The sequence below is a fragment of the Centropristis striata genome, chromosome 13 (genome assembly GCF_030273125.1).
Source record: "Centropristis striata isolate RG_2023a ecotype Rhode Island chromosome 13, C.striata_1.0, whole genome shotgun sequence".
Classification (NCBI taxonomy): domain Eukaryota; kingdom Metazoa; phylum Chordata; class Actinopteri; order Perciformes; family Serranidae; genus Centropristis; species Centropristis striata.
The window spans coordinates 34,363,748-34,387,641 of record NC_081529.1 but is presented as its reverse complement, the minus strand read 5'-3'; the positions used below and the strand labels follow the sequence as shown (position 1 = coordinate 34,387,641).

Below are 23,894 nucleotides of genomic sequence, written 5' to 3'. Positions count from 1 at the left end.
TTTGCGATGGCCTAATACACAGATTTGTTTGAAACATATCCACCAACACATCCACCAAATTGTGTGCTTCTATCACAAAATAAACAATTCTTGTGATTTATTGAGCTAATCCGCCCCACAGGGGATGCACATTTTTGGGGGGTGCTACCCACACGTTTAGCCCCATTGCTCATTCCATGAATGCACGATCCTTACAAGCTGTACCTCGTTGTAAAGGTGACTAATCAGGCTTTCCAACAATATACAATTCATCACCAGTTGGTATTATTAAAAGGGCTGTTTTTATTCATCATTGATTTATTTGTATAACAAATGCCTGCCACAGCCACTAGGGGGCGCTTTTGAGGTGGCCCAATATCCAGATTTGTTTGAAACATATTCACCAACACATCTACCAAATTTCATGCTTTTATCACAAAGTGAACGATTGTTCAGCTAATCCGCCCCACTACTAGCAGTTTCAAAACATTCAGGCTCTAATTTATTTATTAAATAGAAAATGTTTTTACCAAGGAGAAACAATCTCTCAGCAGCATTGCATACTTATTCAAAAAGCTGTCAGATGACTAAATTCCAATATCTGTGCATATTTTGTGTGTGTGTGTTTATGTGGGGAAACTTATTGTTCCAACAGCATTAAAACTGTATCTTGCTTTAAAAGAGAGACTTGGGAAAATTGCCAAGAAACTCCAGTTATGACAAGACATTTGATCTTGCACTACTCTAAACCCGTAGGAACAGCAAAGGAAAAAGCCATTCGGGTTGAAAGTATAGTGCCTAAAAATTATTAATAAGTGGAATTAAATGAATGACAATATTGTGCTTCATAAAGGCTTTATTCATACAGAACATTAGTCATACAGATAAACAATATATTTAACTGTTCTGGTTAAAAAAAAAAAAAAAAAAAAAAAACATATATTGGACAATCAAAAAGTTAATTTAGGCGTCCTGGTGTCACTTTGTAATTTACAGTTGCTTGTCCATTTCTTTGGCCACCACTTGCCAGTCAGATTCCTGCAAAAATAAAATAAAAATAGATATACATTTTAATAAGAGCAGTTATTGTAACAACATATATTAAAGACTGTATTTGGTTCAAGTCAGATTAGATATGTTGACTTCATTTTTCATCAGAAGTCTAACGCACTTAAATCATCATTCATGAACTACAGCTGGGCGATATAAAATATATATTTTCAAATGTGATATAGAATTAGACCATATCGCATATATTGATATAGTTCTTTTTTTTTTTTTTAAATCATATATATATATATATATATATATATATATATATATATATATATATATATATATATATATATATAAAAAAAGTGGATTGGATTGTTTTATTGAAACTGTTTATTTAATTGAACATAAATACTGTATAACAGGAATACCTTTATTTATTTATTTATTTTTTTTTTAAATCAAAGCGCCATAAAGTGCACATTTAATTAAAAAAATATCTTAAATAAAAATATCCTATGAGATAAATATATTTATGTGAAAAGAACAACAAACATTACAAAAGAACTAAATATGACACATTCTAGTAAGTAGTAGGCTTTATTAAGCACAATATTGTCTATATATAGACAATATTGTGCTTAATAAAGCCTACTACTTACTAGAATGTGTCAACAATCCAATCCACTTTTTTATATATATATCTCGATATTCAGCCTAAATATATCGGGATATGACTTTTGGTCCTTCTCTTAATTTCCTTTTATTATAGTTATAGCATGATTTACCTGGTTGTTAATGGTGATTTTACATGTTTAAATTTTTAAGTCCAATGTCATTTCTTTTTGTGGTTTTATTTTGTTTTTGTCAGTTAATTGTATTTGATACGTTTTATTTCTGTTGTACAGCTCCTTGTAACTCATTTTTGAAAGGTGCTATATAAATAAAGTTATAATAATAATATCACCCAGCCCTACCATGAAAAAAAAAAAAAACACTTTTAAAATATATTTTAAATAAATACTCATTGTTATAAATTGACGGAGGGCCTCCATCATCTCTGTCCACGTGTAGATGTGCAATCACCTCAGAAACACTGCAAGTTCAAGGAAAATAATTTATTGCATTTTCCATTTTAATGTTATAAAAACAACATCTATTAAAGACTGTATTTGGGTCTTGTCAGATCGATATCATCTTCAATATTAATCAGAAGTCTAACGCATCAGGATCATCATTCATAACTGATAAAAGACGTTTTTTTCCCCTCAATCAAGTTACTTACTGTTGTTTTTGCAGGGATCCGTCCACACAGAGTCACATTTCCTGCAAATATAAAAGATGTCTGAGTGAACTTTTTTTTTTTTTTTTTTTTTTAAACACACATGCAACACTGGTGTTTATGGCTCAAGTCAGATTAGATATGTTGACTTCATTTGTACATCAGAAGTCTAACGCACTTAAATCATCATTCATGAACCAAAAAAATAAACTTTTAAAATATATTTTTTATAAATACTCACTGTCATAAAGTCATGGAGGCCTCCATCACCTCTGTCCACGTGTAGACGTGCAATCACCTCAGAAACACCGCATGGATCTGGATTTATTGACAACACAACACACTGTAAGTTCAAGGAAAATAATATTGCATTTTCCATTTTAATGTTATAAAAAGACAACATCCATTAAAGACTGTCTGTATTATTACACACATACACAACTGGTGTTTGTGGCTCAAGTCAGATTAGATATGTTGACTTCATTTTTACATCAGAAGTCTAACGCACTTAAATCATCATCCATGAACCAAAAAAAAACAAAAAACTTTTAAAATATATTTTAATTTCTGAGTAGCGCCCCCCCCCTTCCAATTTTTATTTTATTATTATTTTCTATTATTTATTTATTATTTATTTCATCCTTTTGGTTGCAAATCTTTTTTAAAATATATATATATATATATATATATATATATATATATATAAATAATAGACCAATAAATAGCAAATAAATGAATAAATCAAAGACAAGATGGTATAACCGTAAGATGCATGTACAAAAAAAATCTTTAAAATGGTTCAAGTAAAAGCCAAATCAAAAAGATAAGTCTTCAATTCTCAATGAAAATAATTTATTACATTTTCCATTTTAATGTTATAAAAATGTGAACTTACCTCCACATGTCCAGGCCGGTGCGGCCTAGTCAACCCGCTCCAACTAGCACCATAATAATGCATCATCGCATTTAATTTCTTTTTTAGTTTTTACTGCAAGTCATGTGCCATAACAGTTACTCGAGCACGTGCACACAGGTAAGTTTAAATACATGTTAAATGCAAATATTGCAAGTCTTGCAGGTCCGCCTGCAGAAAGCATGCTCTCAGTCAGGGAGGAGACTTCTGCAGAAAATGTCCACCCGGATCTGCTTTATAGCACATCCGGTGTGCGTGTGTCTTTTCTCATTGGTTCCTACGGGTTCTGCATGTCCCCTCCTCCACTCCCCGGTGCATATCTCTCCCAGAGTCCGGCCCCCAGCTTCTCATTCAGGAAGAAGGATCCGGATCCAGCGTTGAGTCCATTATACCGCAGCTGGCTCCACTAACAATCATTTTGTACCGCTGGAAGACAAAAACACGTGTTTCTATGTAGTCTGCGGCCTCCAGGACCAGCTGTCTGACCCGGTTTATAGACCAGAACCATGGACTGGACCGAGACCAGTCGGGCCCTGGTGCTGTGGTGCGTTTTGGTGTCGCTCTGCTGCGTCGGACTCCCACAAAAGGTAAGAGGAGCTACATGCTAACAGCTAGCTCACTGGGAATTACTACACTGTAACTAAGCGGGAGGATGTTTTTATGCTTATGATATTTATATTAGAAGTCCGAACTAAAATATGAGTTAATCAGTGAAGCTTTAATTCTCTTTTTGTCTTGACGTGATGGGAAGTAAGCTGACAGTAACGTTAGCTTGCTAGCTAGCAGCACTAATTAATTCTGTATTTTTGTGAGTTTTATATGAATGATATATAAAATATAAATAAATAAATAAATATGAATTTTTTTGGGTAATTTTGCGTCTTTTTGGTAAGTTTGTCTTTTTTAAAATTTTGTGTCTTTTTTTAAAAATAATTGTCTTTTAAAAAAATATTTTTTTGTCTTTTTTTTGGTCTTTTTCTGTCTTTTCAAAAATAATTTTGTGTCTTTTTTGTTAATTCTGTATTTTTGTAATTTTTTGTAATTTTGTGTCTTTTTGGTAAGTTTGTCTTTTTTAAAATAATTTTGTGTCTTTTTTTAAAAATAATTGTCTTTTAAAAAAATTTTTTTTGTCTTTTTTTTTTTGGTCTTTTTCTGTCTTTTCAAAAATAATTTTGTCTTTTTTGTTAATTCTGTATTTTTGTAATTTTTTTAATTTTGTGTCTTTTTTTGGTCATTTTGTGTCTTTGTTTTTGTAATTTTGGGTCTTTTTTTTTATAGTAATTTTGGGTCTTTTTTAAAAAATAATTGTCTTTTAAAAAAATATTTTTTTGTCTTTTTTTTTGGTCTTTTTCTGTCTTTTCAAAAATAATTTTGTGTCTTTTTTGTTAATTCTGTATTTTTGTAATTTTTTGTAATTTTGTGTCTTTTTTTGGTCATTTTGTGTCTTTTTTAAGTAATTTAGTGTTTTTTTCAGTCATTTTGTGTCTTTATTTTTGTAATTTTGTGTCTTTTTTTGGTCATTTTGATACTGCTATCAGCTAGCTTTAGTTACATGATATCAGCTGGGAATTACTACACTGTAACTAAGCGGGAGGTTGTTTTTATTTTTATGATATTTATATTATAAGTCCAAACTAAAATATGAGTTAATCAGTGAAGCTTTAATTCTCTTTTTGTCTTGACGTGATGGGAAGTAAGCTGACAGTAACGTTAGCTTGCTAGCTAGCAGCACTAACATCCATGTTATTTGTGTTTTAGTGCCCCTACATTTAACTTAACCAGCATTATATTATCAGCCTAGAAGATTCATAATTCATTACATCAGTGTCACACTTTATGAACAAACTTCAGAGCAGGAAAATTTCCATCTCCATCTTCTTAATGAGAAGCTATGGGCATGTAAAAAAAATGATGTCTTAAGGCAATATGAGAATTTGCTGTGTGAACGTGTGTATGCTTATTATTTTGTTCTTATAGATATAGTCAGGAGGCTGAGCTAAATAAAGGGAACACGCTGGACAAAAGCACAAGAACTAGAAGATTTATAATTCATTACACCAGTGTCACACTTTATGAACAAACTTCAGAGCAGGAAAAGTTTTAGATTTCAATTTTGCTTTATTTCAGATTAATAATGATATAAAAACCACAAAATCCAACTCAAAACCAAGCAGTAAATGCACTTACCACAGTCTGCTTTGGATATATATACTAATTTAAACATAAAAAACATAGAAATGATAAGCAAATGTATGAATGTTATTTAATTTTCAGAATATATGTATCATATATGACCTATATCAATATATGTTCGACCGCTTAGGAACTTGAAATGAAGATATCTATTTGATCAAATAATCATCTAGTGACATTCTCAATAGCTTTAAATGACTCTTTGACCCAGAATATGTAGATTTTGACACCAAAATTGACGTTTTACGTGGCTTGTAAGATATATTGGTTCTCATAGACTTTATATGGCTGCCATCTCCGATCTGCAATCTTGTTTAAGTGGCTCCCATCAAAAATTGAAACCTATGGTGATAGAGAGCATGTGGAAAAAAATTGGTTCTTTTGTCCAACGTGTAAGAAATAGTTTATACAGAATGACTACTTATAAAAACATAAAACTTTGTTGGGGTTTCATTTAATTTGCAACGCATTTGCATTCACAAGACATGATTGTGGATTTTTTTATAGCACAATAACGTTTACTGTGAAAAAGGGAAATGAACAGTATACTTTTATGTATTGTATATAGATAGATATATTACCACAGCTGTAAAATACTTCAAAATGTTCCTTGAAGCTGCTTATAAAGTGCATAAATGTGACTTAGTAGAAGGTGTAGGAGCTGTTCTAAGGTCATTGTGTTGATGTTGTTGAGGTGAAATGTTAATATTTCTACTGATTGCATCTTATCTCAACACCTCCTTATCTTTTTCAGCAGGCTGAGCACAATTCCTTTGCTTGTGCATGAGAAATGTTGTTTTTTTTTTATTTATTTCAGGCATATTGTATCACAATATGTCGCAAAATGCTTAAAATTCAGTAATTTATTTATATTTGAGGTTAAGAAAAATGCAGTTAAAAGTATCATGATAATATTGTATTTTACATATTTATTATAAATAATAAAATTAATACTAATAGGAAAACAATAATTCTTTTAAATGAATATATTATTTAAAATAATGACAAGAATAATAATAATAAAAAAATGTTAATTAATTGTTTAAAGTCCAGGAAATAATTATAATAGTGAAGTGAATAAAATTGTATTATTATTAATAATAATAATAATAACAATAATTAATTAACAATTGTTTATTTTAACAATAAACAATAATAATCATCAGTCTGTGGGTTTGACTCTCATTGTGGAGAAATAAAAAAAAGTCTGAAGTGAGATGAATACACTGAGAATTTTCTCTGATTTGACATAACAATTCTTGATTGTATTTAATTTTGTCGACACAAAATGCAGTTAAACAGTTAAATCTCAATATATATATTGTATCGCAATACTTTACACCATATCACAAACTGCTTAAAATCGCAATAATATCACATCGTGACTCAAATATCAGGATAAAATCATATCATGGGGCTTCTGGAGATTCACACCTCTAATAAATACTACAAAAAGAGGACATTTTTTTGAGTAAAATATAATTTTAATGCATGAAAGCAGCTCTGTACTAAGATAAAGTCATCTGAAGTCAGAACCGATTTAGCAGCAGTGTGATTCATCTCTAGTCTCTAATTTTAAAATTACCGTGTTGTGTGTGGAAGGTCCCTTTTTAATTACTTTTTTTGTTAATTTTTCTGTCTTTTTTTTTTTAAGTAATTTAGTTTTTTTCTGTCATTTTGTCTTTTTTTTGTAATTTTGTGACTTTTTTTAATGTGTATTTTTTGTGTCTATTTTTAGTAATTTTGTGTCTTTTTTGGTAATTTTGTGTCTTTGTTTGGTAATTTTGTATCTTTTTAATTTTAAATTTTTTTTTTTTTGTCATTTTGTGTATTTTTTGGTCACTTTGTGTCTTTTTTAAGTAACTTAGTTTTTTTTATCTGTCATTTTGTCCTTTTTTTGTAATTTTGTCTCTTTTTTTTGGTCATTTTGTTTCTTTTTTTTAGTAATTTTGTGTCTTTTTTGGTCATTTTCATACTGCCTCCAGCGGCCCCCAGGTAATTAGAATTAAAGTTTAAATGAGTGTTTATGACTTGGTGAATCCCTCCTCCAGTAAACTAGTGAACTCAAGTCATCTGAAGTCAGAACCGATATAGCAGCAGTGTGATTCATCTCTAGTCTCTAATTTTAAAAATTCCTCCCCAAAGCACGCCATTGTTGTGCATGATGGATCTTTGTGGCCGGTTTGATTTAATTGTGCACGTTTTATGCCGTCCCAGTACAAAATAACCACACAGCCACCATGATTCTCTGTTTATCAAAGTGCAATTTAATGTGGCACACAAATGTTTTGTTTGTAAAGTAGCAACAACTTCACAGGGGATGTCTGGAGTATGAATGTGGTGGTGATGTATTGTTATCCTGTAACAGAGTTCTACCAAAGGGATTTAATGTCTCCATAGAACCAGTACAGTGTCTGGCTCTAATGGGAGCTAGCTGACTAGCTTTAGCGGAGCCAGATCCCTAGGAAGTCTCCAGGCGGAGACGTTAGCTACAAGCTAGTAAACCACTTCAGCCAGGCAGCAGATTAAAGTAGCTTTATAATCCTGATCATAAGCCGGGGGGCTGTCTGCTGGTGCAGGGCCACAAATGATCACATCTATTTGTAGTGTGACATTTTTGTGAGGGACAAATGAAAGAGCTACAGAGAAAGATGCATCTCTCTTCTCACAATTTAGTTATTTTAATTAAGGCTGGGTGACATGGACCAAAAGTCATATCCCGATATATTTAGGCTGAATATATTTATGATATGCGATATATATCCCGACATTTGTATCGCAAAGTGAGAGCAAATATTCAGGCAAAGTCAAATATGACATTAGACCATAATTTTTTTAAATGTCTTCATATATAAATGCTGCCCTTACCAGGGTTTGTCATATTATTTTCTAATGTTTGTTATTCTTTTCTCATATAAATATATTTATTTCGGAAAAAGATTGGCCTGTTTTATTTCATAGGCTATTTTTATTTAAGATATTTTTGTTATTTAAATGTGCATTTTATGGAGTTTTGGTTTGAAAAAAGAAAAGGTACTCCTGTTACTCCTCTTATACAGTATTTATGTTAACTTAAATACAAAAGTCTCAATAAAAGTACCTGTTACATGTCATATTTGACTTTGACTGAACATTTGCTCTCACTTTGAGATAAAAATATCGGGATTTTTTGGTCATTTTGTGTCTTTTTGTGTCCTTTTTTTTTTTGTAATTTTGTGTCTCCTGTGTTTTTTGGTTGTCATTTTGTGTCTTTTTTTTTAGTCATTTTGTGTCCATTTTTAGTAGTTTAAGTAAGTAAGTTTTGCTCTTACTTTGCAATAAAAATATTAGGATATATATATAAAACAGAAGAAAACTTTTGGTCCATATCGCCCAGCCCTAGCTCGTCTCCCAGTTGCTGTTAGTATAATTTCTCTGTCATTGTGACCATATTTCTTTACTTATTGCCTTTTTGTCGACATCGTTTTTCACACTGACTGAACTGAGACAGGTTTGCTGATTTGCTAGAAACCAAGTGTTGTGATCCTGCGCTATCTTATCACAGCAGCAGATTGTCTGTGCTGTGACTGAGTGTGCTGAAGGGCCGACACGTGACGTCCTCCCCTCTGCAGCATGCAGAGAGCAGCTGAGACTCTGTTTAGACAGGGAACGTTTCAGAACGAGGCCTTCGCTGCGTTTCAAAGGCTGAAACTCTTGTTGAACAGTCATCTCCTCACCTGTCCTCATTAGTAATAGTACACAGTAATAACAGTATCAATCAGCTGTGTGTCTGCTGTCTGACACTGAAGGAAGTCAAACATCCACAAGCCTGTTTGATCTTTGCGCCCTGAAGGGAAACTCTAATGCATTGGTGTCAAACTCGCGACCCGCGGGCCTATCGTGGCCCTCGTGACGATATTTTGTGGCCCCCACCTTGATATGAAAGTTTAATGTGAGTTTTATATGAATGGCACTTTACCGTGTTGTGTGTGGAAGGTCTCTTTAATTACTTTTTTTTTTTGCTAATTTTTCTGTCTTTTTTTAAAGTAATTTAGTTTGTTTTCTGTCATTTTGTCTTATTTTTTTTTTGTAATTTTGTGACTTTTTTTAATGTGTATTTTTTGTGTCTTTTTTTAATGTGTATTTTTTGTGTCTATTTTTAGTAATTTTGTGTCTTTTTTTTGTCATTTTGTCTTGTTTGTAGTAGTTTTGTATCTTTTTTGGTAATTCTGTGTCTTTTTTGGTAATTTTGTGTCTTTGTTTGGTAATTTTGTATCTTTTTAATTTAATTTTTTTTTTGTCATTTTGTGTATTTTTTTTGGTAATTCTGTGTATTTTTTGGTCACTTTGTGTCTTTTTTAAGTAACTTAGTTTTTTTTGTCTGCCATTTTGTCCTTTTTTTGTAATTGTGTCTCTTTTTTTTGGTCATTTTGTCTTTTTTTTTGTAATTTTGTGACTTTTTTTAATGTGTATTTTTTTGTGTCTATTTTTAGTAATTTTGTGTCTTTTTTTGTCATTTTGTCTTGTTTGTAGTAGTTTTGTATCTTTTTTGGTAATTCCGTGTCTTTTTGGTAATTTTGTGTCTTTGTTTGGTAATTTTGTATCTTTTTAATTTTTGTTTTTTTTTTGTCATTTTGTGTATTTTTTTGGTAATTCTGTGTATTTTTAGTCACTTTGTGTCTTTTTTAAGTAACTTTGTTTTTTATCTGTCATTTTGTCCTTTTTTTTGTCATTTTGTGTCTTTTTTTGGTCATTTTAATACTGCCTCCAGCAGCCCCCAGGTAATTAGAGTTTGAGACCCCTCCTCTAATGACTACTATCATGTAGGACTGACAGACTGATGGATCATCAGCCTGTTCCTAATACCTCATTTCTTACACTCCCCATGTACACAAAGAGACATTTAATTGCCTTTCAAATCATGTTGTTGTTGACTGGAAGGTGTTGTTGCCTTCCACCCCCAATAACGTGTCAAACAGGCGCGAGATAAGCGTTTCTTGGTTCCTGTGTTGGTTTTTGTCTGCAGCCAAGCAAGCTGCAAACAGACTGCTGATGCTGCAGACACGCTGGTGTTAGGTGAGTGTGACATTAAGTGTTGGCCCAGTTTATATACTGGAGAGTTCAGACTAGCAGATAAGTAATAGAAGTATGAGTGTTTTGTCTCTTAAAGAACGTCTAGTGAAGCCTTTTGGGGTCCAAATGACTCATTTACTATCATTAATGTGTATCATACCAAGTCATGGTTTCCTTTTTAGAAACATTTCACAGAAACGTCCTCCATTAGTGCACTGCAAAAAAGGTGTGTCTAAAAACCAGATAAAAACAGTAAATCTGAGGGAAATGATCTTGCTGCATGGACAGATAATTTAGCTTTACAAGATTTCTTAAATTAAGATTATTAAATCTAGAAATAAGCATGTTGAACACTTAAAATAAGAAATTAACTCTTAAAACCAGAACAAAACCAGAATAAAACCACATAAAATCAGAATAAAACCAGTTCAAACCACTTAAAACCAGAATAAAACCAAGATATTTCTTAAATTAAGATTATTGAATCTAGAAATAAGCATGTTGAACGCTTAAAATAAGAAATTAACTCTTAAAACAAGAATAAAAACAGAATAAAAACCGTTAAAACCAGAATAAAACAACATAAAACCAGTTCAAACCACTTAAAACCAGAATAAAACCAAGATATTTCTTAAATTAAGATTATTAAATCTAGAAATAAGCATGTTGAACGCTTAAAATAAGAAATAAACTTTTAAAACCAGATAAATTAAAGCTGCCAGCAGTGATGAACTGGCCCGAGCAGAGTGACCTGATGATTATTTGTTTCTTACCAAGATAAAAAAACAACTTTAGATTTAGAAGTGTTAGATAATTTATCTTGTTTTAAGAGTTAATTCTTATTTTAAGTGTTCAACATGCTTATTTCTAGATTTAATAATCTTAATTTAAGAAATCTTGTCAAGGTAAATTATCTGTCCATGCAGCAAGATCATTTCCCTCAGATTTACTGTTTGATCTGGTTTTTAAATACCTTTTTTGCAGTGTGATTCTCCAAAAGCCACCACTACAGTGTGTATTAGACTCACAATGAATTGTTGCTTCACCTAATTTGAAGCAAGATGTAGTTCTTGGTTGGTGATGTAATAATTAACCGTCATGAAGAGATTTAACCACAGTCTGACTCACAGGAAGTAGACTGTTGGGATAAACCAACCATTGGCTGACTTTTATTCTCCTACTTTCAAACATTTGCGCCATTTCTTTTGCAGAAGCACTGCTGCTGCATCCTGTTGTGATGTGTTGAAAGTAGAGCTGCAACAATTATTCGATTCATCGATTATTAAATTAATCGTCAACTATATTGATAATAGAATAATTGGTTTGAGGTCGCAAACTCAAATTACCTGGGGGCCATTGGAAGCAGTATCAAAATGACAAAAAAAGACACAAAATGACAAAAAAAGACACAAAATGACTGAAAAAACACTAAATTACTTAAAAAAAGAGACACACAATGACAAAAAAGACACTAAATGACCAAAAAAGACACAAAATGGCCAAAAAAAGACACAAAATGACAAAAAAGACACAAAATTACTAAAAAAGACACAAAATGACTGAAAAAACACTAAATTACTTAAAAAAAGAGACACACAATGACAAAAAAAGATACTAAATGACCAAAAAAGACACGAAATGGCCAAAAAAACCCACAAAATTACAAAAAAGACACAAAATGACAGAAAAAAACACAAAATTACTTAAAAAAGACATAAAATGACCAGAAAAGACTGAAAAAACACTAAATTACTTTAAAAAGACACAGAATGACAAAAAAGACACAATTTTTTTTTTTTTTAAGACAAAATTACTAAAAAAAATGTCTTCAATGTAAATATTTCTGGTTTCTTTGTTCCTTTATGACAATAAACTGAATATCTCTTTGGTTTGTGGACAAAACAAGAGATGTGAGGACGTCATCTTGTGGTTTGGGAAACACTCATTGATATTTTTATACATTTTATTGACCAAACAACTAATCGATTAATCATTTAAATAATCAACAGATTAATCGATAATGAAAATAATCGTTCGTTGCAGCCCTATAGTTGAAAGAAATACAAATAAAAACACAGACAGGTGTGGCTCTGCAACACTAATCTGAGCAAGTGATTAAAAGGAGGGGTGGGTGGTAACGAGGTAACAGGATTATGGGGACCTGGTAGTTCATCTGGTGGAGCATGAGCTTCATGTTTAGAGGATGTGGATTTGACAATAAAATGTATAAAAATCTCAATGAGTGTTTCCCAAACCACAAGATGACGTCCTCACATCTCTTGTTTTGTCCTCAAACCAAAGAGATATTCAGTTTATTGTCATAAAGGAACAAAGAAACCAGAAATATTCACATTGAAGAAGCTGAAATCAGAGAATTTGGATTTATTGTCTTTAAAAAAAACTGCTCAAACCAATTATTAGATTATCAAAAAATGTGTTTTTTCAGTCATTTTGTGTCTTTTTTTTTTTTTTTTTTTTTAGTAATTTTGTGTATTTTTTTGTCATTTTGTCTTTAAGTAATTTACTGTTTTTTCAGTCTTTTTGTGTCTTTTCTTTGCCATTTTGGGTAAATTTGTGTCTTTTTTGGTCATTCTCTTTTGGGTCATTTTGTCTCAACTCTTTTGGGTCATTTTGCCTTTTTTAAAATAATTGTGTCTTTTTGGTAATTCTGTCTTTTTTTGTCATTCTGCGTCTTTTTTGTCATTCTGCGTCTTTTTTGTCATTCTGCGTCTTTTTTGTAATTTTTTGTCTTTTTTAAAAGTAATTTAGTGTTTTTTTTCAGTCTTTTTCAGTCTTTTTTTTGGTCATTTTGTCTCTTCTTTTTTGTCATTTTGATACTTCTACCAGTGGCCCCAGGTAATTTGAGTCTGAGACCCCTGTCTTAGTGTATTTAGTCTACAGTTCTTGAATAATCTGAATGGGAAAACATTACACCTGACATCAAGTAACCATGGTTACAAGGCAGGTAAACCACTTCAGTGTCTGTTTACACTAGTAGGGAAGCTGCCAGGTCCATCCTGTCCCAGTTCAGGTCGGTCTGCCATGCAAACAGCAGTCTGCTACCAGTGACATCATGACCAGTGACATCATGACCAGTGACATCATGACCAGTGTAGTCCCTTTAGGCCTCACCGTGGAGGAGAAAGTGAAGAGCTCAGAACCTGCCAAGACATTTGTTCCGCCCAGTTCTCTAGTATTATGTAACCGACTTGCGCAACAACTAAACATTTCTGCTACACACAGAATGAGGAAATGAGGGAATGCCCCGAAGTTTTGTCTTCTAAAAAAGGTTTTATATCTCCTCAGTCGACCTGAGCAGCTAGACGTCGTACACCAGATGTTCCCAAAGCCAGTCTGAGTTCTGTCTGTGGACATTATAAGGACATACTTTATTAAACTGAATATATTTCACTTTTATATGAATGAACAATATAGCCAAAATGAGGCACAGTTCATTGTTTTGTGTTAAAATAACACACTTTGTAAAATAATTTTGTCTTTTTTTTAATTTTTTATAATTTTGTCTTTTTGAAATAATTTTGTGTCTTTTTTTGGTAACTTTGTTACTTTTTTAAAAAAAATTGTCATTTATAATTTTGTCTCTTTTTAATGTGTCTTTTTTTGGTAATTTTGTGTCTTTTTTTTTGTTTTTAAAAAATGGTTAAATGTTACAGTAATGATAGAATTGTTTGCATTAAAATATTTGTATATTTTAATAAAATATATTTTGATGATGGCAGCTACCTTTGAGCACATTTCTTGGAAAAGAAAAAAAAAAAACTTTCGTTTTTTAAGACACAAAATGACCCCAGAAAGACAGAATTACCAAAAAAAGACACTTTTTTTTTTTAAAGACACAAAATTATTTAAAAAAGACACAAAATGACCAAAAAAAGACACAGAATTACCAAAAAAGACACAAAATTATTTTAAAAAGACACAAAATGACCCCAAAAAAGACACAAAATTATTTTAAAAATGCACAAAATGACCAGAAAAAGACACAAAATTATTTAAAAAAGGTACAAAATGACCAAAAAGGACGCAAAATTATTTAAAAAAGACACAAAATTACCAAAAAGTATTTAAAGGGACCTTCCACACACAACACTGAAAAGTGCCATTCATATAAAACTCAAACTCATTACTGTAGCACACTCTTAAAAAAACAAAAATAACTTTTTTTTAAATTTAATAATGTGTTACGGTAATGAATTTACCTCTGTGTATCTAAAAATGTCAGAAAATACCTTAAAAATTATTTAAAAAGATTATAACTTCATATTAAACAGTGCCTTTAGATTGTATAGGTTATAAAGGGTCAATTAAAATATGTATTTAATGCTCTTGGGTTATTGCACCATGTTGATGAGAATCAGCCATCAGTATGTACAGAACCAGGAGTCTAACAGATGTTAACAGAGTTATTTGCTTGCGAAACCAGAAACCCTGATAGAGGTTACAGGGGGCCTGAAAACAAGTCGGTTATGGTTCTCCGAGTCCAGTCGTGTTAGTTTGTGACTCGGTGGGAAGAGTCGCAGGTGCACAATATTGACACAAATGTTTGTAAAGGATGTGAGACTGCAGCAGGAGGTTCAGTATTCAAATGGGGAAGAGACGGTTTCCTTCTGTAAAGAGTGTGAAACTTTCAGTTTATGAGTTTGTTTTGGCCGGGGTTCATGTTTGGACAGTTATAACGCATTAGTATTTTCTGGTTCAGTTTATGCTGAAGTAGGGCGACATGGACCAAAAGGCATATCCTGTTATATTAAGGCTGAATATTGATATATCGCTAAACACACAAGACACAAAATGACTAAAAAAAGACAAAATGGCTAAAAAAAAGACACAAAATGGCTAAAAAAAGACACAAAAAGACACAAAATTACCAAAAAAGACACAAAATTACTTACAAAGACACAAAATTACAAGAAAAGACACAAAATTACAAAAGACACAAAATTACAAGAAAAGACACAAAATTACAAAAGACACAAAATTACAAAAAAGACACAAAATGACTTACAAAGACACAAAATTACAGAAAGACACTTAATGACAAAAGAAGACACAAAATGGCTAAAACAAGACACAAAATGGCTAAAAAAAGACACAAAAAGACACAAAATTACCAAAAAAGACACAAAATGACTTACAAAGACACAAAATTACAAGAAAAGACACAAAATTACAAAAGACACAAAATTACAAAAAAGACACAAAATGACTTACAAAGACACAAAATTACAGAAAGACACTTAATGACAAAAGAAGACACAAAATGGCTAAAACAAGACACAAAATGGCTAAAAAAAGACACAAAAAGACACAAAATTACCAAAAAAGACACAAAATGACTTACAAAGACACAAAATTACAAGAAAAGACACAAAATTACAAAAGACACAAAATTACAAAAAAGACACAAAATGACTTACAAAGACACAAAATTACAGAAAGACACTTAATGACAAAAGAAGACACAAAATGGCTAAAACAAGACACAAAATGACCAAAAAAGACACAAAATGACTTAAAAAAGGCACAAAATGGCTAAAAATAGACACAAAATGGCTAAAAAAAAAAAAAAGACACAAAATGACTTTCAAAGACACAAAATGAATAAAAAATTGTGTCTTTATTTATTTTTTTAATTTTGTCTTTTTTTTTTGGTAATTTTGTGTCTTTTTAAAAAAATATTTTTTAGTAATTTTGTGTCTTTTTTTTAAGTAACTCTGTCTTTTTTTGGTCATTTTGTGTCTTTTTTATTATTTTTTAGTAATTTTGTGTCATTTCATAATAGTTAGTTAGTTACTAAAAGACTTCAGGAGGCTGGGAACTTTAATTTAGTTGATAAAACTTGTTTACTAGTTGCACATTATCTTAAAGAAGAGCAGCTTATGTAGAGCCCGGGGAGGGACTGGTCAGGCTGTGGTTTGGTGGACTGGTCAGGCTGTGGTTTGGTGGACTGGACCTCTTCCTGCTCACTGGTGCCACAAACCCTCAGAGCCCACGGCCCGGTTATCAGGAGCAGCGTGTTTAGAATTCCACAGTGGGTGAGTGGAGCTCCCGTCACCCACTGATGTTAATTCTGGAGTAAGACGAGTCATGAGGCTCACTAAGCTACTGTTGGTTGGTGGTAACGGAGCAACTCGTTTCACTGGATGGCTGCATCTTTTAAAAAAAAAAAAAACCCTTTTGAGTTTTGACTTCATACAAAGCCTTTTAAAGTTTGGAAAATCTCTGGCTATTATGTCTGTTAAGATCTTCCCCATGCCATGTTGGTATCAGTTTTTTCAGGGTTACCTCACCTATACATCCTGGTAATTAATTTTTAACTTTGACTTACTTGATCAAAATGTTGAACCCAAAAGAAACAAAGGAAAACATAAAATCTGATCTTGAAAATTATATTTAAATTCACTAGTTAGTTAGTTATCGTTTTTTTAAAAACTCTGGTTTTTATTTCAGTCAACGAAAATGTTTTTTCAATTCTAGTTTTCGTTATTTGATTAGTTTTCGTTAACTATAATAACCTTGTTGTTGGGGCTGGGCGATACGGCCCTAAAAGAATATCACGATATTTCAGGCTATTTTTGCGATAACGATATTCTTGACGATATTACGAAATACTTAAAAAGATATAGAAAATATGTTTTTTTTTAGTCTGTATGAATAAATAAAAATCTAAAATGTAGTGTGAAGTGCAAATCTCAACAGTTGCCAAATAAAAAAAAAAATGTATGAGAAAATAATAAAAATAACCATTTAGGGGTTTCGGGGGCATATTTTAATGAAATTTTGTAAAGGAGAATAAAGGTTCTTGTATGTTTTATTTAAGGCATCTTATTTTGACAGTCTTCTTGTAAGTTCTACGGTGGATTCTGTTAACACACTGTGCTCTTATTTTGAAAGCTGCATGTGTTTAGCGACAGAGAGTAAGTAGCTTTTTGTGATTAAAACAACTTTAATTGTTAGCTAATATTAACCTTACGTCACTACATCAAGAAGTAGGAATGTTGCCAATATCATGATATGCATTTTTTTTAACCATGAAAAAAATATACCGATATTATCGTGAACGATACGATATGGCACACCCCTACTTGTTGTCTACGTCTGTCATTTAATCAACCGGTCCAAGTGTTCCCTTGGATCTTCATGTCCCCATATTTCTGTGTGGGAGTATCTGAGTATGTGGTCAGGAAAGAAGAGTTCCCATACGGCCTGTCAGCCCACTGCTCATCTGTCAGAGAGAACCACTCTCTCCACTCACTTCATTGTGAAATCAATAAAAAAAAATCAGCCACCGACCATATAAGGTTTTCTGGGTCGTAGCACGAGTGTAAAGCAGCAGATCAGAACATGAACACGTGCTGAAGTTTGTTTACCTTCCTCCTCTGGTTGTTACCTTGAACCTTCTGAGAATCATCAGCTCCATGTTCTCTGCTACTGCCAGTCAAAACACAGTTTACTCTTCACTCGTCATTGACTGTAAGCTATTGATTTGACGTTCATTGATTTGTAAAGCAGACCAAGTGGTACACTTTTTTTTTTTTGGTTATTGTTATTTGTTGTGTAGTTTATTCTTTATTGACATTCAGCATCAGACATTTACAATGTAAACATCATGTGAGCATACTTCTTGCATCTGTTGTCTGCCCTAAATGCCGAAATAATAGTTTAGCTTATATCCAAGTAATGAGAAGAAAAACAAACAACCATAACATCAACAACAACTAACTTAAACACAATCGAAACATTTTCACTACCACAGGGCCACATATAGGAGCGTGCACTTAACCAGATATGATGAAACTGACATTTTAAATATGTTTACAGTGCAGAAACTTAACATATTTCATGCTCAAATGCATGTATAACAGTATAAATAGGAATACAAAAGGTTTGAAGCAAATACTTTTTTATTTTTTTCAGTGCAAGAACAGCAGACCAACAATAATGCAAGAATTTTGTGCATTGTTACACTGCACTTTTAAGATTTCATGCTCAAATGCATGTAGTTGCATGAGGGCCACTTCAAGTGAGGGTGTGGGCCGTTTGTGGCCCCCGGGCCTCCAGTTGCCCATCCCTGTCATACATCATAGCCACTAGTTTGTGAAAATAAAATCTGGCCTATGAGGTGTGACATATTCGACCCAGTTTTCCCAGTATGATGTGAATTTCTCCAATTTGTGATTAACAAATGCTGTTATCTTCTACATTTTATACATGTCCATTGTAATATCCATCCATATATTTAAGGTTGGGCTCTCCTGTTATAACCTATTCCTGGTAATACATTTCTATTAAATGTTTATCTCTTTTCGGCCATTCCTGAGGTATGTGTCCAAAAAACATAGTCTTACTTTCAGGGGGTATTTCAAATTTGAAGATATTCTGTAGGGCATTGTGTATTTCTATCCAGTAGTCCTTCATGACAGGGCAGTCCCAAAAAACGTGGTAGTGGTTGGCACTTTGATTTCTTTGAGTTATTATCATAGAGAGACTTCTGGGAGGGAGTTACCAAGGTGGTACACTTAAAGGAACACTCCACCGTTTTTTCATATTAAAACATGTTATTCGGGTAAGTAAGACGAGTTGATACAGACCTCTTGCGTCTCAATGCGTGCACTCAATCGCCCTGGCGCGCGGAGCTACTTGGCTAGCACTTAGCTTAGCCCAGTTCATTCATTAGGATCCAAACAGATGGACAGTTAGAAGCGACCAAACTCCTCCACGTTTTCCCTATTTAAATACAGCTACACGAGTAGTTAACCTTTAATGGGCCGACACCTCACACCCATCCAGCAAATAGCCGGCCCCATGCAGTGATATTTATCAGACAATGGAGCATCTTCTGCCACTTTTCTCCACATTAGTGTGTGAATAATTTAATTAGCATGCTGTGATCTCACCATCACTGATGCTAAATGTCTGAGTGATTAGTGGCTCATCTCATTATTCATAACCTCAGTGCAGGAGCACATATTTTCACCTCGCCAGTGGATTTAAGTGGCAGATTATATTCTCTCACATGTCTGCTTTCTAATGTCTGAGTTTAATATATATTACTGGGATTTAATGGGTGATTCTCATGAACATGGTGCCGATCATAGCAAAAATCCAAGAGCATTGAATACATATTTTATTTGACCCTTTTATAACAAACAATCTAAAGTCACTGTTTCATATGAATTTATTCTATTATTTATTCATTTATTCTATTTTAAAAATTTTAATGCATTTTCTGACATTTTAGAGACACAATGAGCAACAAAATTCATTACTGCAACACATTTTTAAATGGAAATTAAAAAAACAGCAAAACTTTTTCTTCTTTTTCTTTTTTCTTTGGCAAGCACTTAAATATGCTCAAAGGTAGCGGGTATCACCAAAATATATTTTATTAAAATATACACATTTTAATTCAAACAATTCTATCATTACTGAACATTTAACCATTTTTTCTCATCAATTTTCATTCAGATTTTGTCCTTTATACACTGTTAAAAACCATTATGTTTGATTATATTCTGTTAAATTATAAATTTTTAAACAAATGTAGGTTTATTTTTATAAAGTTTATTAAATAAATAAATTAAATAAATAAATAATAATAAATTAATTTATTTATTGTATGCAAGTGTGGGGAAATCAAATTTAAAAAAAATAATACATTTTTACCTGGTCGCATTACGGTAATCCATTTTCGAATCAAAAATATAGAAAATATTATTTTAGCACAAAACAATGAATTGTGCCTCATTATGGCTATATTGTTCATTCATATAAAAGTGAAATATATCTAGTTTAATAAAGTACGTCCTTTTAATCTTCACAGACAGAAGGCTTCATTAGAATCACCCTAATGTGCATCATAAATTAGTACAGATGTGTTTTATTTATTTATTTGTTTATTTGTGTTTCTGCAGGGGTTTTGCAGCGCCAGCACGGTCTCCCTCCCTGAAAGCCTGCTCTTTGTGTCCACGCTGGATGGAAACCTGCACGCTGTTAGCAAGAAATCCGGCTCTATCAAGTGGACTCTGAAAGAAGGTAAGAGGACAAAAAGCTGAGTGTAACTGTGTTTATCTAAAGGCACAGTTCCTTATTCAGGTTACATTTGCATAAACGCTGCTTTTGTTGCGTTGCTGCAGGGAAACAATGAGATGCCACTGCTGTTCTGTTTTTAAAAACACAATGAAGTGATTGAGGCGGTCGTCGTTTTCACTGTTGGATATAGTAGAACACAACGATTAGACTTTAAATAACTAAAGAGTTAAACTAACAGGGATATGCTGTATCAAGAGTGTGCCACTTGGTGTTATCTGAATTGTAAATAAGTCTCTGTGATTTCATGAACAAAAGGATGTCGGCACCAACAAAAGATTTGATTGCATCAGCACTTTTAATAGGAGAAATATACTTAAATTACAATCAGTCACATAAAGACACAAATTGACAAAAAAAAGATACAAAATGACCAAAAAAAAACATAAAATGACCCAAAAAAGACACAAAATGACTAAAAAAGACTAAAAAGACACATAATGACTAAAAAAAGACGGATTAAGACACAATGACAAAAAAAGACACAAAATTACTTAAAAAAGACACAAAATGACTAAAAAAAGGACCAAAAAAGACACAAAGTTACTAAAATAGACACAAAATGACTAAAAAAAGACGCATTAAGACACAAAATGACTAAAAAAAGACGCATTAAGACACAAAATGACTAAAAAAGACACAAAATGACTAAAAAAAGACGCATTAAGACACAAAATGACTAAAAAAAGACGCATTATGACACAAAATGACTAAAAAAAGATGCATTAAGACACAAAATGACCAAAAAAAGACACAAAATTACTTAAAAAAGACACAAAATGACTAAAAAAAGGACCAAAAAAGACACAAAATGACTAAAAAAAGGACCAAAAAAGACACAAAATGACAAAAAAAAGGCTGAAAAATCGATTATTTAGTAGGAAGTGTTGACACTACTGATGAATTTCCAGAAAAACTTATTTTAAAATCGCCCAGAGGTTTTACAGGCATAAAGTAAGTAAATGCTTGTTAAAAGGACCTATATTTTCACTTATGACCAGTGGAAAAACAAACAAAATATCTTATAACAGGATCCGTAACTTGAAATGATTTAAAATCACACGCCTGTAATTAATCTGGTGGGACTGACTGAAGGCTGTTTTGTTGGTAGTGACTTGTAGAAACTGTTGTGTGGGATCAAGTGGAGGAAAACGCTGTGAGATGTGCCGTTAGGCTGGAAACTGTGTAATTATTAACCAAGAGAGGGCAAAAATAGCTTGTAATCAAGGTCAGAGTGGGCTAGCAGCTCTACTGGAGAGTCACCTGCACACAGCGTGAGCATGTTATTATGCATTATAACGCCTGAGAACTCACTGGATAAGATCTGCTGAAGGATCAGTGGAAAACTCATTTACTGTTGTTTCTTTAAGAGTCTGACAATAAGAGACGGTTAAAAGTTGGAGACTTTTAACTGTTCTACACTGCAAATTATTTGTTTCTTACAAGATTAAAAAAAACTTGGATTTAGAAGTGTTCGATCATTGATCTTGTTTTAAGAGTTAATTTCATTTTTTAAGTGTTCATCATGCTTATTTCTAGATTTAATAATCTTAATTTAAGAAATCTCTTGGTTTTATTCTTTTATGTGGTTTTATTCTAGTTTTATTCTTTTATGTGGTTTTATTTTGGTTTTATTCTGGTTTATGTGGTTTTATTCTGGTTTTATTGTTTTATGTGGTTTTATTCTGGTTTGAGCTGGTTTTATTCTGGTTTATGTGGTTTTATTCTGGTTTATGTGGTTTTATTCTGGTTTATGTGGTTTTATTTTGGTTTTATTCTGGTTTTATTTAAGAAGTCTCTTGGTTTTTATTCTGGTTTTATTCTTGTTTTAAGAGTTAATTTCTTATTTTAAGCGTTCAACATGCTTATTTAATTTTAAAAATCTCTTGGTTTTATTCTAGTTTATTCTTTTATGTGGTTTTATTCTTGTTTGATGTGGTTTTATTCAGGTTTGAACTGGTTTTATTCTGGTTTGAACTGGTTTTATTCTGGTTTTATGTGGTTTTATTCTTGTTTTAAGAGTTAATTTCTTATTTTAAGCGTTCAGCATCCTAATTTCTAGTTTTAACAATCTTAATTTAAGAAATCTCTTGGTTTTATTCTTTTATGTGGGTTTTATTCTAGTTTTATTGTTTTATGTGGTTTTATTCTGGTTTTATTCTGGTTTGAACTGGTTTTATTTAAGAAGTCTCTTGGTTTTATTCTGGTTTTAACTGGTTTTATTATTATTATTATTATTATTATTATTATTAAGTGTTCAACATGCTTATTTCTAGATTTAATAATCTTAATTTAAGAAATCTTGTCAAGGTAAATTATCTGTCCATGCAGCAAGATCATTTCCCTCAGATTTACTGTTTTATCTTGTTTATAGACGCACCTTTTTTGCAGTGTATGCATACACTTTCTCACTTTTTTAAGAACCATAAGCTTTTCTAAGATATTAAACTAGTGTTGTTCCTGCTTCGGTCCACCTAATACCAAGTCATTAATAATCAGAGGCGGAGGCTGCATCCTCCGCATCATCTGTTATTCTGGACGAGCTATTGAATATAAATCTGACCAGTTCTGTACCACAGACACACACACACACACACACACACACACACACCTGTTGTTGTTGTTGTGCTCCAGTCAGGCAACCAAACACCCACAGAACGAGGACAGAGACATGAATCTCCTCCCACTGGCTGATTCTCCTGAAGCCAGTCTAAGTTCTGTCTGTGACGATTATAAGGACAAACTTTATTACACTAAATATAATTCACTTTTATATGAATGAACAATATAACACTAATGAGGCACAAGTCATTGTTTTGTGCTGAAATAGTATTTTTTTTACATATTTTTGCCAATTGCGGCCCTCGTTGCGATATTTTGTGGCCCCCACCTTGATATGAAAGTTTAATTAGGAGTTTTATATGAATGTCACTTTACCGTGTTGTGTGTGTGGAAGGTCCCTTTAATTACTTAAAAAAAAAAATTATTTTGTGTCTTTCTAATAATTTTGTCTGTTTTTGGTAATTGTGTCTTTTTTGGTAGTTTTGTGTCTTTTTTTTAAATAATTTTGTGTCTTTTTTTTAAATAATTTGGTCTTTTTTTGGGTAATTTTGTGTCTTTTTTGCCTAATTTTGTTTCTTTCTGGTAATTTTGTGTCTTTTTAAAAATAATTTTGTGTCTTTTTTTGGTAATTTTGTCTTTTTTTGGTGATACCAGCTACCCTTGAGCATATTAAGTGCTTGTCAAAGAAAAAAAAAAACCTTTTTGTTTTTTTTATTTAAAAATGTGTTACGGTAATGAATCTTGTTGCTAACAGTGTCTCTAAAAATGTCAGAAAATACCTTAAATTTTTTAAAAATAGATTACAAATCC

General features: G+C 32.1%; 1 protein-coding gene and 1 long non-coding RNA gene across 3 annotated transcripts in view; one reads left to right on the top strand and one right to left on the bottom strand.

The window, feature by feature from the left end:
- Positions 1-902: 902 nt before the first annotated feature.
- LOC131982646 (uncharacterized) lies at positions 903-3,351 on the bottom strand. Its single transcript, XR_009395406.1, has 3 exons — positions 3,150-3,351; positions 2,496-2,572; positions 903-1,017 (listed from the first exon to the last, which is right to left on the bottom strand). It is a non-coding gene; the product is annotated as an uncharacterized LOC131982646 (long non-coding RNA).
- Positions 3,352-3,522: 171 nt separating this feature from the next.
- The window catches only part of LOC131982605 (serine/threonine-protein kinase/endoribonuclease IRE1-like), a 45,642-nt gene continuing 25,270 nt past the window's right edge, over positions 3,523-23,894 (top strand). For both annotated transcript variants that reach the window (XM_059347125.1, XM_059347124.1), the window contains exons 1-2: positions 3,523-3,754; positions 20,348-20,468. In XM_059347125.1, the coding sequence (XP_059203108.1) occupies positions 3,674-3,754; positions 20,348-20,468 (202 nt within the window). In that variant the 5' untranslated portion in view covers positions 3,523-3,673. The remainder of the gene's footprint in view (positions 3,755-20,347; positions 20,469-23,894) is intronic.